The following is a 19,774-nucleotide window of genomic DNA, read 5'->3' as shown; positions in this document are numbered from 1 at the left end:
CGAGCGGAAGTGGCTACAAATTTCATATTTTATACCGCAAACTGTTAGAGAAGGTGCCAGGAGTTCTAGTCTGAAAATTGTTTGGCATTCCTTATTGAACTGTGTAATACTAAGCTGAGATTGTCGGAATAGCGATGAGTGAAATTGACACTGAACAGCCCCCGAGTGTCGGGGTAGAATTAACAGTTGACGTTGAGCCTCACGCTGCGGATCAAAGCGCTCAAGCTGAATTGGACGTGAAAGTTGAAACAGAAACCACCGAACAAAAGGAGAATAGTAGCGAAGAAGTAGCTGATAGCAATATGGAGTTGAAGGCTGATGATCCCGCCAAAACAAACCGCTTTTCTGATTCTTTTACGAGCCCTCCATTGGACGTGACAGATGCAGCGGACGAAAAACAAGACGAGGAAGAAATAACAGTGGTTAAAGAAAGAGCTGTGGATGTTCCAGACGTTGATGGGGAGAAAGATAAGCTATTATCTGACGGTACTAAGAAAACTAAGGACGGCACGTTACGCAGAAGTGGTGAGAAAAGCAAGAACACGTGGGAAGAGTTTACACCGTCTGCTAAGCCCGCCAAGAGTAGGTTGAAGTCTTTGGACTCTGATCCAGGCGTTGTGTGTGCTGATGATCCTACTACTACTGGCCAGTGGACAGCCTTGGATGACTCAGGGCGACCTGATGATGATGATGAATTGCAGCAATCGGAAAGTGGAGATGTACCGTTCCGTCGGTTTAAAAGTGAGCGTGTTGAGAAGCACAGAGCTGCACGTATCATTGAAACACTGAACACTCGTCGTCTAAGCAATACTAGTCTTGATTTAGAGTCACGTTCGGCAAATGCTACGGGCACATCACAGCAAGGTGCAGAGGGTTTATTAGCTCCACTCAATGCTGGCAGAGCTTGGGATGTCTACTTGAAGTTTGACAGAAGGATCCCTGGAACAAGAACGAAATGGCTACCCGTGAGTATCTCTGTAAAAGATTCTGCCGTGATTATTAAGAGGTCTACCGCCCCCGAAATAGCCTCAGGCAAACTGGAGGATAACGAACTAGTTAAAGAGGTATACTTGCATCATAACAACACCGTCTCTAAGCCAAAGTTGAAGCACTATGATCGTAATACTAAGATCCATCAAATTAAGTTACAGGTAAGATAATATGGGTGTATTGTATGTTGTAGATGACATACTATTGTCTCTGTCTGTATTGTGTGCTTGAATAACTAAACTAATTAATGTTAAAAGCTATTCTATTGTCTCTGTTGGTGTTTAACCTGTGCTAGTTTGTAATAAAGGTATAATGCCAGTGGCATTGTTGAAATTGTACTAATATAAATGATATAGTGTGCTCTGATTAAATTTTGCATTAGCAAGATCTTTTGCTCAAGTTTATACTGGTAGTGTATGTTATGTGTGCCGAGGGAAAACCCTAATATTGTGACCTTGAATCCTCAATGTTGTTGAAAATATCCAATCTCCATATTTCAACTAATAAAAGCACTGAGTTAAAGCACTGCTGCGTGTGTGTACGGAAAATACAGCATGAGGGTGTGTGTTGAGAGACTTAATACAGCACGAGGCGAAGCAGAGTGCTGTATTTACCTTGAGACACCCCCCGAATGCTGTACCTTTCGTACACACAAGCATAGGCAGTGCTTTAAGTGTTATATTGTACTTCCTGGTTGTCTGACTCAGAGCGATTTTCTCTTGCACTCAAACTGCTGCAATATTTGGTGATCAAGATATCAGTGAGTGCTTATATAATCTATTTCTAGTCGTAGAGCGAACTAATAGGATTAGTTAGGCTAGTTTTAGCGATATGCAATGTCACGCACGTGATCAATCATGCAGTTTTAGTGGAGTCGTGTTTAAGAGCTTCGTGATCAGACGATCAGTAAGTTCTAATACAGTCTCTTTCTAGCCGTAGAACGAACTGGTATGGTTAGTTTGGCTGGTTTTAGCAATTTATGGTGTATTGTTTTCGTAACATTCTGTAAATAAATTCTGTACTGTATTTGCCCAATTAGCTGCATAACTGTACTGTATGACCAAGAGTTCATAATATTATAGGGGGGAGAGTATCCTACTTCAGTATAGCCTGTATAAACACGTACTGTGAAGTTAGAATGCAACACTATAATCACCTTCAAATGTGTTAGTTGGTCAGGCTTTTGCTCAGTGAATAGCTACCTTTGTACATTATCAACACTCGAAGTGTTCAAGTGATATCCTAGAGAAACCAGTGTTCTACTGAAATTCTTCAAGGTATTGCGTCATAACTTCACAGTATACCTTTATACAGGCTATACTGAAGTAGGATACTCTCCCCCCTATAATATTATGAACTCTTGGTATGACTCATACAGTAGAGTTATGCAGTTGATTAGTATTGTATGGACAATACACTATGCGGCATCGCTTTGATCCTCCCACGCAAAGTACAATATATAGTTTTCTAGGTTATGTGGTCAATGTTGGTCCATCCGAACTTTATGGTTTATTTCCTAAAAAGCATTCTGTTCCAAGTTTTTTAGCTATGTAGCTACTCCGTCCATAAAATGCTATAACTTTTATTTTTCTAAAGCGAATTCTGTTACCAGTTTAGTACATTACAGTGATTAGTCAATTTGGGAAGTTAGGATCCATCTCCAGATAGTTTTATAGTTTTTGTTTTAGCAATAGATTGTGGTATTGAGCTTTACAAATTGCTGAACAAATTACTTTAATACACATGGATATGTTTTAGTTAATGCTTTACTCCCTTCAATACAGATGCTCAAAGAAAAGCGTGTAGTCTCTTAGAATTGACTGATGCTGAAACTAAGTATCATTCCTATTTGCAAGAGTACATAATATTAAGCAATTTTAAAAAAAATTATATACTCTTGTTATTCGGTAAATCCTGATGTGTTACAACTGGTGTATGTATACCGTCTCCTGGATTAACTGGTAGTCCATAATTTCCCACTGGGGCAACCCAAGTTGCCAAGCCCTCTGGTAGCCTAACCCTCTGGTAGCTCAGCCCTAGTTCTGATGAAGTGTTTTGTATCATGTGTCTACTGTATAACCATAATTAGATGTTCTATGTTGTGCGTTGTATATCAGAGCGTACATCTGTAGCAAGACTTTCCTGGCTAAAGTTGTAGAATATAATCTTCTAATATTGAGTTGATTTATTGACTTGTTCTGCTGTAGTATCACGGTTACTATACCATGATAATGCCTTGTACTAATAAGGATCGATGCCCATGGGACCAAATTTTCTGGCCAATTTGGTAATGTTGCACCCAGCATCACTGTTGTTGAATAGTTCTTACTCACAATTATTGTACACTGAAGTAGACATTAAAATTATTTTCCACTTTTACTATTCCATACATGAATTGTAATTGTGGACCTTCAGGGATTCTGGAATTCTTCAGTACCACATGAAGGGAACATTGAGAGTGGAAAGTTCCCAATAAGTAGCCATTTGCAATAAAATTGTTATTGTTAGTGCCCCACCTGGCTATAATTAGCTGTCCACTTTTCTGATGACTTGGTGGTATCACTGCTGGGCCTTTCAGGAAATAGAACTGTGTGTCTTGCTATACAATAACTAGTTCATTATTTCTCTAATACCAGGTTGGTATTCGACACTGCTCAACAGGCTAAATATTTCATTGTGCAAATATAACCAGAAGAAATAAATTGGCAGAGTTTAGATTGCTTGCCAAACATTTCCCTCCAAATGTTACTTGGTTAATAATTGCTTCAAATAGGTTTTTGGGTCAAATAGTACAGTTTCCCTTGAGGCTAGCATGTGGTTATCATGGTGTCAGCATTTCAATTTTGTCATCTAAGCAACATGTGATTGAATTACAAACAAAAGACCAACTTCCCAAGTATGTTGAAGGCCCATAAATCAGGATAATTCTGTCTTGTTCTAATTAAAGCCCACCCTGGTTTTCTTTGTACAGAATACCATTCAGTCACTACCTATGTAGCCACTTCTGTGCTGAATAGGACACTGTCGCTATTTTCTATTTGCCAGTTTTAAAGGATATTTTGCAGTATCGTGCACACATAACAAGGCCTATCCTACAATATTTATGAGTAAAATGACAACTTGTTACTGTCTAATAGTCTCCATTTATCACTGTACCACTAATACCTCCAGCAAAGTGTTGTATTGGTAAATTTGTATGTTTGTGTCCTGTGTGACTTAGTCACTCTAAAGAGGTGGTCTTGCTAAAGAGTTGAATGTTAATCTTATCTGCTAATTTCATAATTAATAAAATGGCCATGTTAGTGTGGGACTTCGTCACGTATTCATCCGTAGCAACCAAAATGAGCATTGTTTACGGCTTTCTCAACGTGGAATCATTGGATAATGAAGGTGTGAGACTAGATAGCGTGTGGTAGTGCGAAGTAGTCCCACCAGGCAAAACCAACCTAAGTTTTGATACAGAAAACTACACACATTTGTTTTGTAAGTAAGTATGTATGCCTCACCTTGTCCCTTACTGCTGTATAAACCCACTGTACAAAATCCCCATACTATCACTGCTGCTGTTTTTATGTTGTGATGTCGATGCAGATAAGGTCCGTTTAAGTAAGGTTTTGATGTGCTTGTAGTATGCAGCTAGTAACTGGGAATCATGGAGAAGTGTCCTGAGTATTAGTGTCCACATCACTTAGGTCTCTGACACCTCACTAATAAGGTCATCTTGATAATCAGGACACTTGTCCGTGGTCACATTTGTACTAGTGTACACGTATTTGGACCCCTGAAATCAGGACACCTCACTAATAAGAATGCTTTTATAATCAGGATGACATAGTGTATAGCTGTTTTAGTTTATGCACAGAAAAGAATTTAACACCTTAGCTGTGCTACAGATCACAAGGAATCTTCACTTTGAAGTGTCAACTTTAACAGGTTCCACTTGATGCAAACCTGTGAAATATTTCCATCACAGTCAGTTGTCAGCTGGTGACAACATCTGGTGTTGTGGTTAGGTGGCTTCTCAAATACCATAGTGATTAGTGGTAGGTAGTGATCTAGTGTTGGAATGTGTGTAGATGTGTGTACAATAATACTAATGGGACAAGTGTCCTTATCATCAAGGTGTCCTTATTTGTGAGGTGTCCTGATTTCAGTGGTCTAAATGTTCAGATGTAACCTTATAATGGTTTATATAAGTCCGTGTTACCGTTCAGTATATGTTCACATGCTTTTAATAACTTAAGTGTATACAAAATTGAGAACACATGGTGACGAGGAAAGCAAGTATTAAGCTAGATTTTAAAATAAAAATATCTTAGGAGAAACGTGTCCTTATTTAAGTTGTGTACAACCTATCCTAATGTAAACATTCTCAAACAACTTTGTTAAGATTACAATTCAGTGTCAGCTCAGTTTTGCGGTAGACTGTTTTTGAAAACAGACGGAATATTAGATTGCTTGTATCTATCGGTACATCTCTAATTTTCATACCTTTGCAAAGTGCTAAGAAATGGGATACCCCTCTATTAGCTACACTTCTTTCTTGCTCTTGATTTTCCTATTCATTGTCTTTAGTAATGTGACAAATAAACCAAAACCCACAATCACTTCTAATGTGGTGTTGTATATATACAATACTTGTGTACGTTCTAATATTCACACAGCAATAGTCTATTTTTATTTCTTCTTTTGGAAGAAGTCACCTTAAATCTAGGGATGGCTTCTGTCAGTATTTCTTTACTGTTGACTCTTAAGCTTGCAAACTGGATTTGAATTAAAAATGTATAAAACTTCTACATACCGTACATGTTGAGGCATGTAACTTTCACGAGTGCTCGCTATCCATCACTTTTGCAATTTTATTTTCACAAATGGCACTGTCTGCAGTGTATTAAAATATTCTAAATATTTTTGACCATATTCATGATTATAAATTCACAAAATATATATATCCCATTCATACTTGCTTTCCTGTGTGTGTGTGGTGTTTAATAGCACGAAGAACAACCTTTCATAGTATAGTAAGGTTCTGATCATGGCTATCCCAATTGAATAACCTAGTGAGCCTCTTCTATTCACAATGTTCCTAGGAATCGTGAGTTACATATGGTTGTGCATGCGTATATTGTGCATGCGTATATTGTGCATGCGTATATTGTGCATACATGTGTCTCGGGATAAAGCAGCCAACTGTTGACTTCTCCATTGATTCTTTATTATCTAATAATACTTTTCAACTCAAAGAATGATTTAACTCGCCTACTATGAAAGTTGGCACTTCATTCTGTTACACAACAAACACACACTAGTCCGGGTTGTCCCAGAAACAGGACATCTACAGGCGTGTCTGCTTCAGTACTAGCACAACTTGTTATGAAACAAGTTATATAGTGAGGATAAATTTTATTCCACAGGTGAGTTAAGATGTCATGTAACCATATGGCCGCAATGGCTGACTTGCTGTTATCAAAGATTTTTCTCTTCGTGAAATGCACTTAGTAAGCCAAAACCCACAATCACTTCTAATATGGTGTTGTATAAATGGAATGCTGGTAGTCTGATGGATTCACACAATTACTTATTTTGTTCTACTATTTTTTGGAAGAAGTCACCTCATAAGTAGAAATGACTTCTGTTAACTTTCATTATACCTGAAAATATAAACACACAAAACTTACATGTAATGGCTGACTTGCTCTTATCAAAGATTTTTCTCTTTGTGAAATACACTTACTAAACCAAAACCCACAATCACTTCTAATATGGTGTTGTATAAATACAATGCTGGTAGTCTGATGGATTCACACATAATTTCTTCTTTTGTTCTACAATTTTTTTTTGGAAGAAGTCACCTCATAAGTAGAAATGACTTCTGTTACATTTCATTATAGCTGAAAACTGGATATAAAAGTTTTACAAATGTACATGTCATTTAACTCACAGCCAATCTCTTAGAAACATATTGATCATCATGAAACAAGTTATCTGATGATTTTAATGTACAGCAAAGTGCCTACCTGCTACTGAACATTTCTTAACATGCTTGAAATAGTCCATTCCTGTTAGGCCATTTAATGAATTATACCAGCTAAATTATCAGATTGTTATGAACAAATATGATGGCAAAAAAATGTCAATAGGGAAAAGTACAACTGAGTAACGGTATCTGTAAATTTTTCATTATAATGTTTGTAAAAAAGTTGTTAGACTCGGGGAATAAATATTTCATGTACTGAATTTCAATGGTTTGTTTTTAATACTGCGTTTACACTTGCCTCATATCGTGTGCTGGCTTGGTTGGGCACGACTCGTCTCGGTTTTCACTATGGTATGAACGCCCACTGAACTGAGCTGAACCAAACCGGACCAGCCCGCATAAAAACTACCATGCCTGCATGACTTGGTTCAGTTTTCTATATTTAATTTGTTCACTATAGATATTATATCAAAATAAAGTTTAAATGAATAAAAGAAACACTACAGCGAACAGAACAATTCAACACTTCATAGCAGGAAGAACACACTTACGGGTATCGACCACATCGTAATAAGAATATTAATGGCTGGTATAAGCCATTAACCATCCCTAGAGCACAACTATGCTAATTCACCATTGCCTTTCTTTCCAACCACCCATTAACAGAGCCCTACCTTATGCTATTTTCCATGCTAGCATTCTTCATTATAGTGGTCTAAACATGTGCGTATAAATGGGATGTCGCGGTTTCATAAATTTCATAAACCGGGTTAATTGGCGCTAAGTGCAAACACAGTATAAGTGTAAAATTGAAACATTAATGTCTATTGTTAGGTATATGTGCAACTGGAGGTACTTAAGGACAAGACGTATAATGTTAATTTACTAGTTTTTATCAGCTTGGGGTACACTTACTAAACCAAACCCATAATCACTTATAATATGTGACCTAATTTTAGAAAACCGTCGATATCCGCACAATTTTCAAAATACATTTTATTTGTTCTTTGTTGTCTACCGGGACAGAGGAATGGACTAGCTAGGTTTCAGCTTCATAAGTTAAGCAGCATTGGAAACACAGCACTAGACAGCCGGATGAGCAAATAAATTGATATGTACAGAAGCTACCGAGAAAAGAATCTACAGGCGCTTACATCAACCATCATAACTTACTGATACAACAACGTACGGAATTGACTCTTCGCTCATTGTGTTTACCATGAATTTATGCATCCACCAAGGTAGAGTTTTTGTCCCAGGCATGATTCTGTGTTTGAGAAGGAAGGCAAATTAATTGAAAAACGATCATCGGTAAATTCTTTCGTCACTACAACGTAAACAAACGTCAGTAACTTTGAAATCCTTTCATGTATGGAGATGAAACAAAGATTTTTGTACTCTCCATGAACAGGCAAACAAGATGATGCCCAGGATTTATCCATGGGAGGCTTAGTTCGCCCACCAATGAGGCGATAAAAACTTGCATAATTTTTTTTCTGGAGCTTGCGTTTTTTACCCATATAGTTTTTAAATGTGTTTTATTACAAAAGTACTATTGTGCGTATGTCGATGGTTTTCTAAAATTCGGTCACATATGGTCTGGAGCTTGCGTTTTTTACCCATATAGTTTTTAAATGCGTTTTATTACAAAAGTACTATTGTGCGTATGTCGATGGTTTTCCAAAATTCGGTCACATATGGTGTTGTATATATGCAAAGATGTGTTCAAGTAATTCATTCTCCCTCATAATTCTTATTCCTGTAGTTTGTTTTGGAAGAAGTCACCCCCAAAACAGAGCAATGACTTCTGTTAATTAACCCTTAAACCTGCAAAGAACTTTCAGGAAATGCATGTTTACACAATACAGACGTGCATGACAATATTAGGTAGGATAACTTAATTTTTGTGGCCTAAATTGTGGATTTTGGTTTAGTACTTGGAACTTAAATTTTGCATATGATAAAATCAGCCAATTTTTTATTGCTTCACAACAAGTAAGCTTCTATTGTTACAGTGGTTATTTAGACTACCAATGAATAAACTTCCTATTTATATCTGGCCAAGTAATCATATTAACTTGTTTTGTATAAAGACGTACAGCTTATTCATTGCTACGTGAAGAGTTCTGGGTTCATCAAATGCAACAAAGGGTGAGACCATTTATACTGAAATTTTGCAGTGAAGAAAACAGTAGTTGTAGTTTTTAGAAGTCTTATTGTTTTGTTTGAAATGCACATATAAAATTTGGTTTACTGGATAATGTGTTCTCAGTGCTTGTGTTTTAAAACAGCTATTAAAAGTGCTACACATCAAAGGTTAATTCCAGGGGTGGGGATAATATACCACTTTAGCGTGGGTGTTCAAAGGTGCAGCTCAGGGTTTAACTTGTATATTTCCCGGGCAATATCATGGAAATCGGTTTGCTAGTGACTTTGATGTGCAGCCAGTTCAAAAAAATGATACACTTTGACTTGTTATATTGAGCGACATAAAGCTTTGTATTGTGGACTCGTTTTTGTAGTGATCACATGAACAGATCAGCCATTTTGTAAGGATGGGTATCGAAGTATCGTGACTGGTATCGTGCGTGTTCCCTTCGATTGTCAGGCAGTTCCCTCCAAGTGTTCCCTTTGATTGTTGCGAAGTTCATTGTCCCACAAGAGTTCATGAAAATCCAAACAGTGCTCTTGACATTACAGAACCAGTGAATGATGCTTACACTTGTATGGTAGCTACCACTTGAATGCAATGTTGCTACACACAAGCAAGTAAAAGACTTGCTAATTAAGGGGTGTGGCAGCTTTTCCCATCGTGAGTCATCATACCTCAATGCGGGGGCTCACAATCGAAACGGCTGCCACACCCCTTAATTGGCAAGTTGACAACCACTCACTCTTGTGTGTACTGAGCGATGTTGCATTCGGGCAGTATAGTACGTGGTAGCCTAAAAAAATTCTAGTAAAGCCCCATTCACCTAAGTTTATTTTTTCCCATCAATTTTGCAATAGAGGGTTTTCGTCAATTTCGTAGCAGTGGGTTTTTGTCAAACTTTTTTACCACCAAGTTTTTGCAATATGGTAGTTGTATTGTATTGTTTATATACCACTTAATTGTGGGTTTTGGTGTAGCTATTTTCTTGGAACTTGAATTTTTACATGTGATAAAATCAGGCAATGTTTTTCATTGTTTCATAACAAGTAAGCTTCTATTGTTACAGTGGTTATACTGTTGATATCTGGCCAAGTAACCATGTTAACCTGTTTTATATAAACACACACAGCTTATTCATTGTTATGTGAAGAGATCTTTTATAGTTTCAAGCTTCCACATGGTGTTCTGGCTTCATCGAATGCAACAAAGAGTGAGACCATATATACTGAAATTTTGCTGTGAAGAAAGAAGTCTTTGCATTTTGAGGCATGTATAAAATTCAGTTTACTGGATAATGCATTTTCAGTGCTTGTGTTTTTAAAACAGCTACTTTAAGTGCTAATCCCAGGGATGGGGATTAATTGATAATGTTCGTATAATCTAATGGTAACATTTCACCATATTTATGCATAATTTTTTTCCTGGGAAAGAAGTGGGAGGGGGTGGGAGCAGACCTCCTAGAATTCTCATGTTATAAGTGCAATCTATGGCATCTCCATTTGAGATAATTTTATAAATATAACCCACAATCACTTCTATTATGGTGTTGTATAAATGCAATACATGGAGAAGTTTACACATCATCATTGTTTCTGTAGTTTTTTTGGAAGAAGTTGCCTCTAAACCGAGGGTTTACTTCTGTTAAGAGATAATCTAGCATTTTGCAAGAGTGCAGGAAATATGCCAAGTGGGAGACATTCAGATCCAGTTGGGATAATACCTGTTTTGAAAGTATATTTATTTGTCGAACTACTGACAAGTTTTTCATTAAGCAAAAATCAGTTTACCTGAAATACTTATTATAAACAGTCGTGGTAGCAAAACTCTCATCTTCACTCTCTTTACTGTCAAAACTGCTACCCCAGCATCTTCATATGCAATAGGTGCCTTTGAAACAATGTATACAGGGTTTGCACATGTAAAGTATTGTGGTGTGAGCTATGAAAATATCATGTCGCTAGTCTACCATTTATGAGACTGGTTTTCAATGGCATGAAATGGGAAAGTTACACTGTTATTTCGTCACCATGGTTTACCAACTGTAAGTATCTCTGTTAATAGGTTAGAAACACAAACCACAAATATTAATACTTAGTACACTATAAGATAGGAGAGATCACTTTAATCATTATTACAGTATTGCACATTAGAATGTTTGGGCTTTTCTGGCCAAAGCTATCACCTCAAAAACCAGCTTCACAATGCCTCAATGGTGTCTTAGCAGTTATTTTTATGTTCCCTAACTGAACTTAAAATTGCTAATTTTCCTGTGGTACCTAGGGAATTTACCTTACAGCAAAAGTACCTTTTCCAAGCACTGTGTGTTTTTTTGTTAGTACAGAAGCACGAAGTACAATTTACCGAAATCGAAACCACAATCACTTCTAGCCCCATTTACCGAAACCCACAATCACTTCTAACACAATACAGTATAAATATAACACGGGTTTAGTGTCTTAAAGCCCCATTTACCGAAACCCACAATCACTTCTAACACAATACAGTATAAATATAACACAGGTTTAGTGTCTTGCACATTATTGTATATGTAGCAATGCATTATTGGATTTTTTGGAAGAAGTTTTCCTTGACTGAGGATGAACTTCTCTTAAGCCTTGTTCCTGATATGTGTAGGGGTGGTATTTATATATTCTAACAGTAGGGCTGGGCAATACCAGAAAATTTTGCTTCAGTACAATTCCAAGTACTTTTGTCATGGTATTAAGGAGTATCAATACCGATACTGAGTACTTGTGATTTCTGTGTTTAGTAGCCAATTAGTGAACCTCACATTTCTCAGTGATGACTGGTGGGTTGAATAAAGTTTGCATTATGCCACACATACCCCTCCCCCTCCTTGGGCGTAAGTGGGGCTTTACAGGGGGGAATTGGTTGCAACTGGAGCCAACAGTGGAGATTTGACACAATAGGTTTGTCCTACTATGGGACATTTGACATTCAGGTGTGTCATATCCCCACTGTTGTAGCGTCATATATGCCTGAGGGAAAGGGGGGGTAGTATTGATAGGTGCATTATAGTACAGTAGTGGCTTAAACATTTCATTTTTTAGTGTTTGCATCTGTAACACACGCACAATACAATGTAAGCAAAAAAAATCACATGATCACCAAGTATAAAAATTTCCGATTCTTTGTAAAAAGTACTTGATACCAAAATATCAGACATTCTGGTATTGGAATCGATATTTTATTACTTGTGTCACCCACCCCTGGTGAAACATACTTACAATACAAATGTACCTATTTCATCTACAGTACTCGTGGGTTCACCAGTCATAATAATGTTATGAATAAGTGAACAGGGAGTGTTTCGTCTGTAGACTGAACTAGGGATTACAAATATCCATTAATATATCTGCAGGTGTAGGCGACCTCCCTTGTTTCCCTACTTTTTTTCTCTATAATCCCTAATTGAAGTTAAAATCACTATTTTTTTCTTAACTTTGTCTATGTATCTAGATTGTATCTGTGGTACCTAGGGAATTTACCTTATAGCAATAGTACTAGAGGAAACCGTTCCAAGCACTATGTGTATTTTGTGTTATTACAAAAATGTGAAGTACAATTAAAGCCTTATTTACCGAAACCCACAATCACTTCTAATAAAGTACAGTATAAATGTAACGCAGATGACTTTGTATATTACATTATTGTTCTAAAGGAGATTTTTTTGGAAGAAGTTTTCCATAACTGAGGATTAACTTCTGTTTAGGCTTGTGAAGGGGTGTGTGGTATTTATGTTATGGTTAAAACATTTCCATGCGTGTGTATGGAAATACAGCACCAGGGGGCGTGTCGAGAGGCTATTATAGTACGAGATGAAGCTGAGTGCTATATTTGCCTCACCCCCACCTCCTGAGTGCTGTATTTTTCGTACACTCAAGCATAGGCGGTGCTTTAAGTGTTATATTGTACTTCCTGGTCGTTTGGCTTGGAACCATTTTCTCTAGTGCTCAAACCGCTACGATTTTTTTCAGTGATGAGGACATTAGTAAGTGTTTATATAATCTATTTCTAGTTGTAGAATGAACTAATACGATTAGTTTAGCTAGTAGCGATTTACAATGTCACACACGTGATCAATCGTGCTTGTAAATAGCTTCGTGATCAGAAGATCAGTAGTGTTTATACAATCTGTTTCTAGCCATAGAACAAACTGGGGTAGGATTAGTTTGGTTTATTTTAGTGATTCACAGTGGTGTTGTTTTTGTAACATTCCACAAATAAATTCTCCACATAACTGTACTGTATTTGCCCAATTAGCTGCATAACTGTTCTGTATGATCATACAGTACAGTTATGCAGCTAATTAGTACTGTACAACGATACACTACACGGCATCGCTTTGATCCTCCCACGCAAAGTACAAATAGTCTTTGCGTAGGCGAGATCAAAGGAAAGGTGTACTTTAAATTTGCTAATAGCCTGTGGCGCTCACGCCAGTATGACTAATCAACCAAGCTGAGCCCTCGCCATGCAGAGTGATCAATCACCCCAGCCAATACGAGTTCTACCACTGGATTGCTTTTATAGCCATGCCGAAATGCCGGCTGTAATATTAACCATTAGATGATAATGCACTTACTGTTAGGGCTGTACTAAACTTTTTAGCAGATTTGAGTGGATCAGATACTCTATAAAAAAATTTTTATTTGTCATTTTTTTAATGTTTGATGTGGTTATGTACAACCAAAACAAGTGCAATGTTAGTGTTGTAGTGTATAGGTAAGAAAATTCCATGAAAATTAGTACTAAACCAAAACCCACAATCAATCATAATATAGTGTTGTATAAATATGATACATGTAACTTATTGTTCACATCAGCTGGTTGTTCACTGTAACGCACAGTTACAAACATTTAAACATTTTTTTGGAAGGAGTCTGCCTCTAAAGAGGATGGATTTCTGTTAGAGCTAAATGATAACTTATGGTTGTTGGTTCCTAATAATTTCAAGCACTTGTATTAGAATATTGATGTGTTTTATTAAGAAGTATACCGATGAAGTAATTTGAATCTAACAAAATACTGGTATTGATCAGTTTTAACAAAGTATTAACATTTAGTCTAAGCAGGGAAGTTTCAGTTATCAGTCTTTACTGAACTTAGTAGAGCTGGCTAAAATTTGCCATTAGGAATTGCAGAGTAGCTACTCCCTAGGGAGCAGAGTTAAAAGAAGTACAAATTGATTTTTCTGTTGTTGCTACTTTGTAATAATAACTCCACAAGTTCTTATCATACAGTAGTGGTTATCTCTTTGATCGTACATGACCTTTAGCATCACTTATCATACAGTAGTGGTTATCTCTTTGATCGTACATGACCTTTAACATCACTTCGTATTTTCTTCTAGTCATACAGTGCTTTAAATCTGCCGTGATAATTTTCATTATTTACTAAAACAACAAAAATATTTTGCATTGAAAATTTTAACAACAAATATGAGTATTAATATATGTAATAGGTTGGATGGCTGTGGTATTCGGGATTAATAGTGCGAGCATTGTAAACAGGAAGGAGTAAAATAGTGTGAGGCGAAGCCGAGCACTATTTCCTTCCTGTTTACAATACGAGAACTATTAATCCCGAATACCACAGCCATCTGTCCTATTGCAAATTAATCCGACAACCATAGCAACTGTTACTAGGCAACAGAAATTCAAAAATAACCACTGCAAAAGACCAAGCACACTCAGCAAACGTTGCCTGGCAACCATTGCTATGGTCTCAATGAGTTTGGCTTAGCAATGGTTACCTAGCAACCGTTGCTAAGCAACCATATTGTGTTATACCTTGGGGCATCTATCACTATGGTAACAATAGTTGTCAAATCGAACATTCACTTCTAATAGAAACACACCACACTATTCTAGCCAATCAAATTAGTATTATAGATTTTTGTCATAGGACCTTGACAAACAAGTGTAATACTAATTCTATTGGCTAATCGCTTGACGTATTTCAATATAATACGTCAAGCTGCTATTGAGAGTATTATACAGTAACACATTCAGTTGTTGGATTATCTGATTTATAGTACTGTATCTATCTGATGGCTTGATAATGTATAAAGATATGGCTTGATTTTTTTCTCTGTTCAATGTTGCTTTGTCCCTAGAATTGCTTTTCACCAACCACAGGACGTACATTCACAGACTCATCCTTGTCTTTTTGTCCCAGTTATATTCGCTGATAACATAAGGTGTCATTTTGTGGTAGCACGGTATGGCTTCATTACATTATTACTTATATTTTCTGTAAAGACACTCCTCGTACTGTTCTAGCTGAAGACGAAGCTTGATAGCCACTGTACTTTTCAATAATTGATTTTTGGGAGAGCGTTCAGTTGGAAAATTAATGTTATGGCATGCCTGGCATAATTCTTTCTTTTGATGTGGTTTGTGCTGGTTCATTAGTCATAATTATGTTAGTAAAAAGTTAATGGACAAGTCGAAGGAAAAATTACAAATTTTAAGCTGGATTTGGGATCAAGGAATTAAAAAGTAGTGAAACAAGGGAGTAGCGAAAAAGAAGTAAAGACGATTTATTTACAACAAAAATTTAGAAAGATTTAATGTCTATTAGTATATCTGCAGGAGCATTTAACCATAAACAGCAAAATTCAAACATGGCTGCTGTGTGCTATAATAAGTAACTTATAAAATTCCTTATTAGGACAAGTATACGGAGATGTATTTTCAAGTACGTCATGTTACCGAAACGAAGCTATGGAAGCAAAGTCAAATAATAATTTAAAAGTTAGCCATTATCTTCGTTTGATCTGGTTATATATACTCAAAACAAGTATAATGTTACGGTATTATGGTGATTAGGTAAGAAACTCCTTAGTAAAACCCACAATCAATTCTAAGTTTGTGTTATATAAATTCAGTGCATTCAGACAGTAAGACAATAATACAAAAATTAATTTCAAAATAGTACATTTTTTGGATGAAGTCTACCTCAAGCAGAGAATGGACTTCATAATATTATTAAAGGTGTAGAAATTTTGAACTGATCTAATATAATTTCAACTACTTCATCATAAGCTGCAAAATTTCATGAAAGTTGGTAATAAACCAAAACCCACAATCAATTCTAATTTGGCATCCTTTAAATACAGTGCAAACAGACAGTAAATTAGAGTATTACAATAATAATTAACAAATAGTCATTTTTTGGAAAAAGTCTGCCTCAAATTGAGGATGGGCTTTAATGTGCCATAAGTAATCGCTTGATATCCCCTCACTACCAAATTTGTAGAGGCTTGCAATCTTCTGAACTGTTATAACTTACACACCATACCATATAATTATAATTTTTTTCTTGCTATAGACCCAATGAACTCAATTATTGAGTTGCTGTTTACACAAGAACAACTGTAAAGCCATTATATAATTTTGAAGTGTAAAAGTCTTTAAAGTAAATGTGAAATTTCACAACTTTACAAGTTATCATCTCCAAGTCTGGTTGTCTGGCATTTGAGCAAGGACACTTGCGCGTACAGGCACAAGGTCACTTGGTGTACAAAAGTAGCAACACACCACTCCAACATATACAATCCTTCTCCTTACTGTTTCCCCTATTAGTAATGCCATTATCACTTCAAAGAATCGTCTATAATGTTTGTTATTGACATCCCAAAAGTAGGTGATGACATCATCTAACTGTGCGATAGTACACGAGAGACCGGTCATCCCTGTTCCCATTCACTTAATGGCGTGCCTGCTACAGGATAAGCACAGGGGCTACTAATAAACTTGAAAGTTACAAAGTGCTCAGAATATGATGTTATGCATGTTTTATGAAACCTCCATGTGGAGGTTGCGGTAGTGAGACAGCTAACAAAATATTACCACTTAAAGGGGACTGTAGCAATATACTGTGTGTAGGCAATTTAAGCTGAAAATCATGTGATCATGACAATTTCTATTCTCAATTCTATATTGAAACCAAAGTATTAGGCATTTCCAATATTTTTTTAACACTAGTATACCCTTAACTTGTAATAGAACTGATTTGTGCTGTAATGAGTTATCAAACACAATGTCTGTATGTGCGTATGTTCAAAACGAAAATGTTTTAAAACTTATTTGATGACTTGCTTAACCTGTTTTTTTTTTTTGTTTTTGTTTTTTGTATTTTTTTTTTTTTGTACTATATCATTGCTTTCAACAGATTGTAGCAAATGAGCAAAAACGCAAAGAAGCTTTGATAAAGAACATTTCTTCTTATGTTGAATGCATACAAAAATGTGGTGAATAAGTGTTCTTATTTTTTAATGCGCTTGTATAATAGAACAGTATCACTTGGCATTGTTGTCACTACTGTAGAGTTGTACTTTGGTAACTGATCTTAAATGTAGTGGTATTACTGTATTGTTATTGTGTTGTTTTTACATGTAACCTATTGTTACACCCCTAATATATTAAGATGGTTCCTTTACAAGTAGACTACTCTCACTGAAGCATGAGGTTCCTATTATAGAGGTTTTGTGTTACAAACAAGCAAAATTCCAATGTATTTGTTTATGTGCAATTATGAAAAAGTTACAGGTTGTCACAACCACCCTGTGTCACTGAAATATGAAATTTTTGAGTGTGCACATCATTAAATAGTGTTACTACAATCTCGTGATAATTTTTGTGCATTTAATGTTTATAAACCAAAACCCACAATCACTTCTAATATGATGCTGTATAAATACAATGAAGGAACCACTTTCATGTATGGTGTAATTTCATACATTCCGTAAAATCATTTTTTGGAAGAAGCTTGCCTCAAACAGAAGCAGGCTTCTGTTGATTAAATGTAATTTGTAAAAGCTTGTTAAACATGTATGGGTTGAAAAAAGAAATACCTGATCTCTTTCATGTAATAAAACTTGTGTGTGGTGCTTAATTTGTTTTATTGTCGCATTGGAGCCTGCCTGTCTTAGTGTATAGAAAGGCCACCTCTCTAAAAAGATCAACCGTTTATAAATTTCTTCAGGGACAAGTTTATACATTAATCTACTTGTTAGCCAACTGGCCAGAAATATTGGGCTGGGTGTGGACAGGTTTCATTCATTCCTTCATCATTCTTTTACCAAATTTGGCTACAAAGTTTGAAGTTGTACTCCCCCTGTATTGTATGCAATGCTATATATTGTAGTCAACAATAATATATTGTGTCTTGTTCTCCACAGGAGACCACTCATACTGAGAAACGTACTCTGAAGAGATTTCTGTTTGTGGAACATGTCACCCACCACAACTCCATCATCAAGATTGGCTTCACTGACCTGGCCATATTGCAGTCCCTGTCTGACAGCCTCAATGAAGCCATACGCCAACTGCCTATAACTCGTCAACAAGGTGTTGCTTACCGGATGAACGAGGTTTTCATTGATGTCAAAGATTCCTCCGATATTTTGATGAACTGTAATGGTGCCGTTCTTGATCGTTCGTCATGTAACAAAATTTATGTCCAAGCATTTCTTACTGGTCAACCAGAGTGTAAACTTGTTGTCAATGATTTGGAGGCCATTTTGAGGCAAGGCCAAGGATCACTGAGTGCTAGTACTGCCAGACAAGTTCGTCTGACTAATGCAGTGCTTCATCCTTGTGTTGATGAGAACGCCTTTAAAACTACAAGAGAGATCCGTTTTCATCCAGTTGATGGTTCACCATTTGAACTACTACGATCAACCATTGAGCCTTATGTGTCTCCACCAGTCAATGTATGTGCCTTAATGGAATACAATGAGTTTCAGAATCACGTTCACATAAAGGCTAGCTTTATTGTACGGAAGAAGCTCAACCTACGACTGAGGCCGATTAAAGAATTTGTGATCAAGTTCCCCATTCCGGCTAGCTGGAGTTCGTTGTTTATGGCAGAAGGTCGATTTGGTCGCAGACAGTCTGTTCGTTCCACATCAGCTCTGAGAGGTAGTTTCCGTCACAAAGTTCGTAGCCAGAGTTGTCAAATTGAAGTACACATTGGCAGTGCCCGTTACGAGCCAGAACACAACGCCATAATGTGGCGGATTGGTCACTACAATCGATCAAGTCAACCACATACATTCACATGCGATGTCAACCTCAAATCGGGAATGCATCGACCAGACCCTAACTCAGAACATGCCGAGGTCTCTTACACCATTCCAGGCAGCAGTACAGGCTTGGCTGTTAGAGCTTTCAAAGTACAAACCCAAGTTCCAGAGAAATGGGTGAAATACGAAATCCTCTATCACTACCGAGTACAGATGTTCCAAGATCTCTCTATTGACTGATTAAGACATTGCCCCCTATTAATAATGTCAACTAGTTTATTTTATTGCAGATCAACTATTGGATATCCCATATTGTACATACATGCAGTATAATAATTCATTGTATTAGCTAATAATTATTTTATTGTTACTTATTATCATTTTATGTAGAACAACTAGTTGTAATCAATTGCAGAAGGTGTCAGTGAACAATTAATGTGCACTCAAGTATTTTTTCATGCAGATTGTTCATTGTAGTATTAGTTTTTGATCAGAAATTTTAATTATAAAAAGAATGATGTGGTGATTAGCGTGGTATAAAATCTTGGGGGAATAGTTTAGCGGGGTAAAATTTCGCAGGGAATACTTTTGATTCTCACGT

The 19,774-nt window shown here is 36.6% G+C and overlaps 1 protein-coding gene across 1 annotated transcript; it reads left to right on the top strand.

Moving 5' to 3' along the window:
- The first annotated feature begins 9 nt into the window (after nt 1-9).
- On the top strand, nt 10-19,688 carry LOC136247516 (stonin-2-like). Its single transcript, XM_066039244.1, has 2 exons — nt 10-1,151; nt 18,328-19,688. Exons 1-2 carry the CDS (start codon nt 135-137, stop codon nt 19,411-19,413), a joined length of 2,103 nt encoding a protein of 700 aa, XP_065895316.1. The 5' UTR covers nt 10-134; the 3' UTR covers nt 19,414-19,688.
- The last annotated feature ends 86 nt before the right edge of the window (nt 19,689-19,774 follow it).

Source organism: Dysidea avara, chromosome 2 (genome assembly GCF_963678975.1).
Source record: "Dysidea avara chromosome 2, odDysAvar1.4, whole genome shotgun sequence".
Classification (NCBI taxonomy): Eukaryota; Metazoa; Porifera; class Demospongiae; order Dictyoceratida; family Dysideidae; genus Dysidea; species Dysidea avara.
This window is presented reverse-complemented; position numbering and strand designations above follow the sequence as displayed.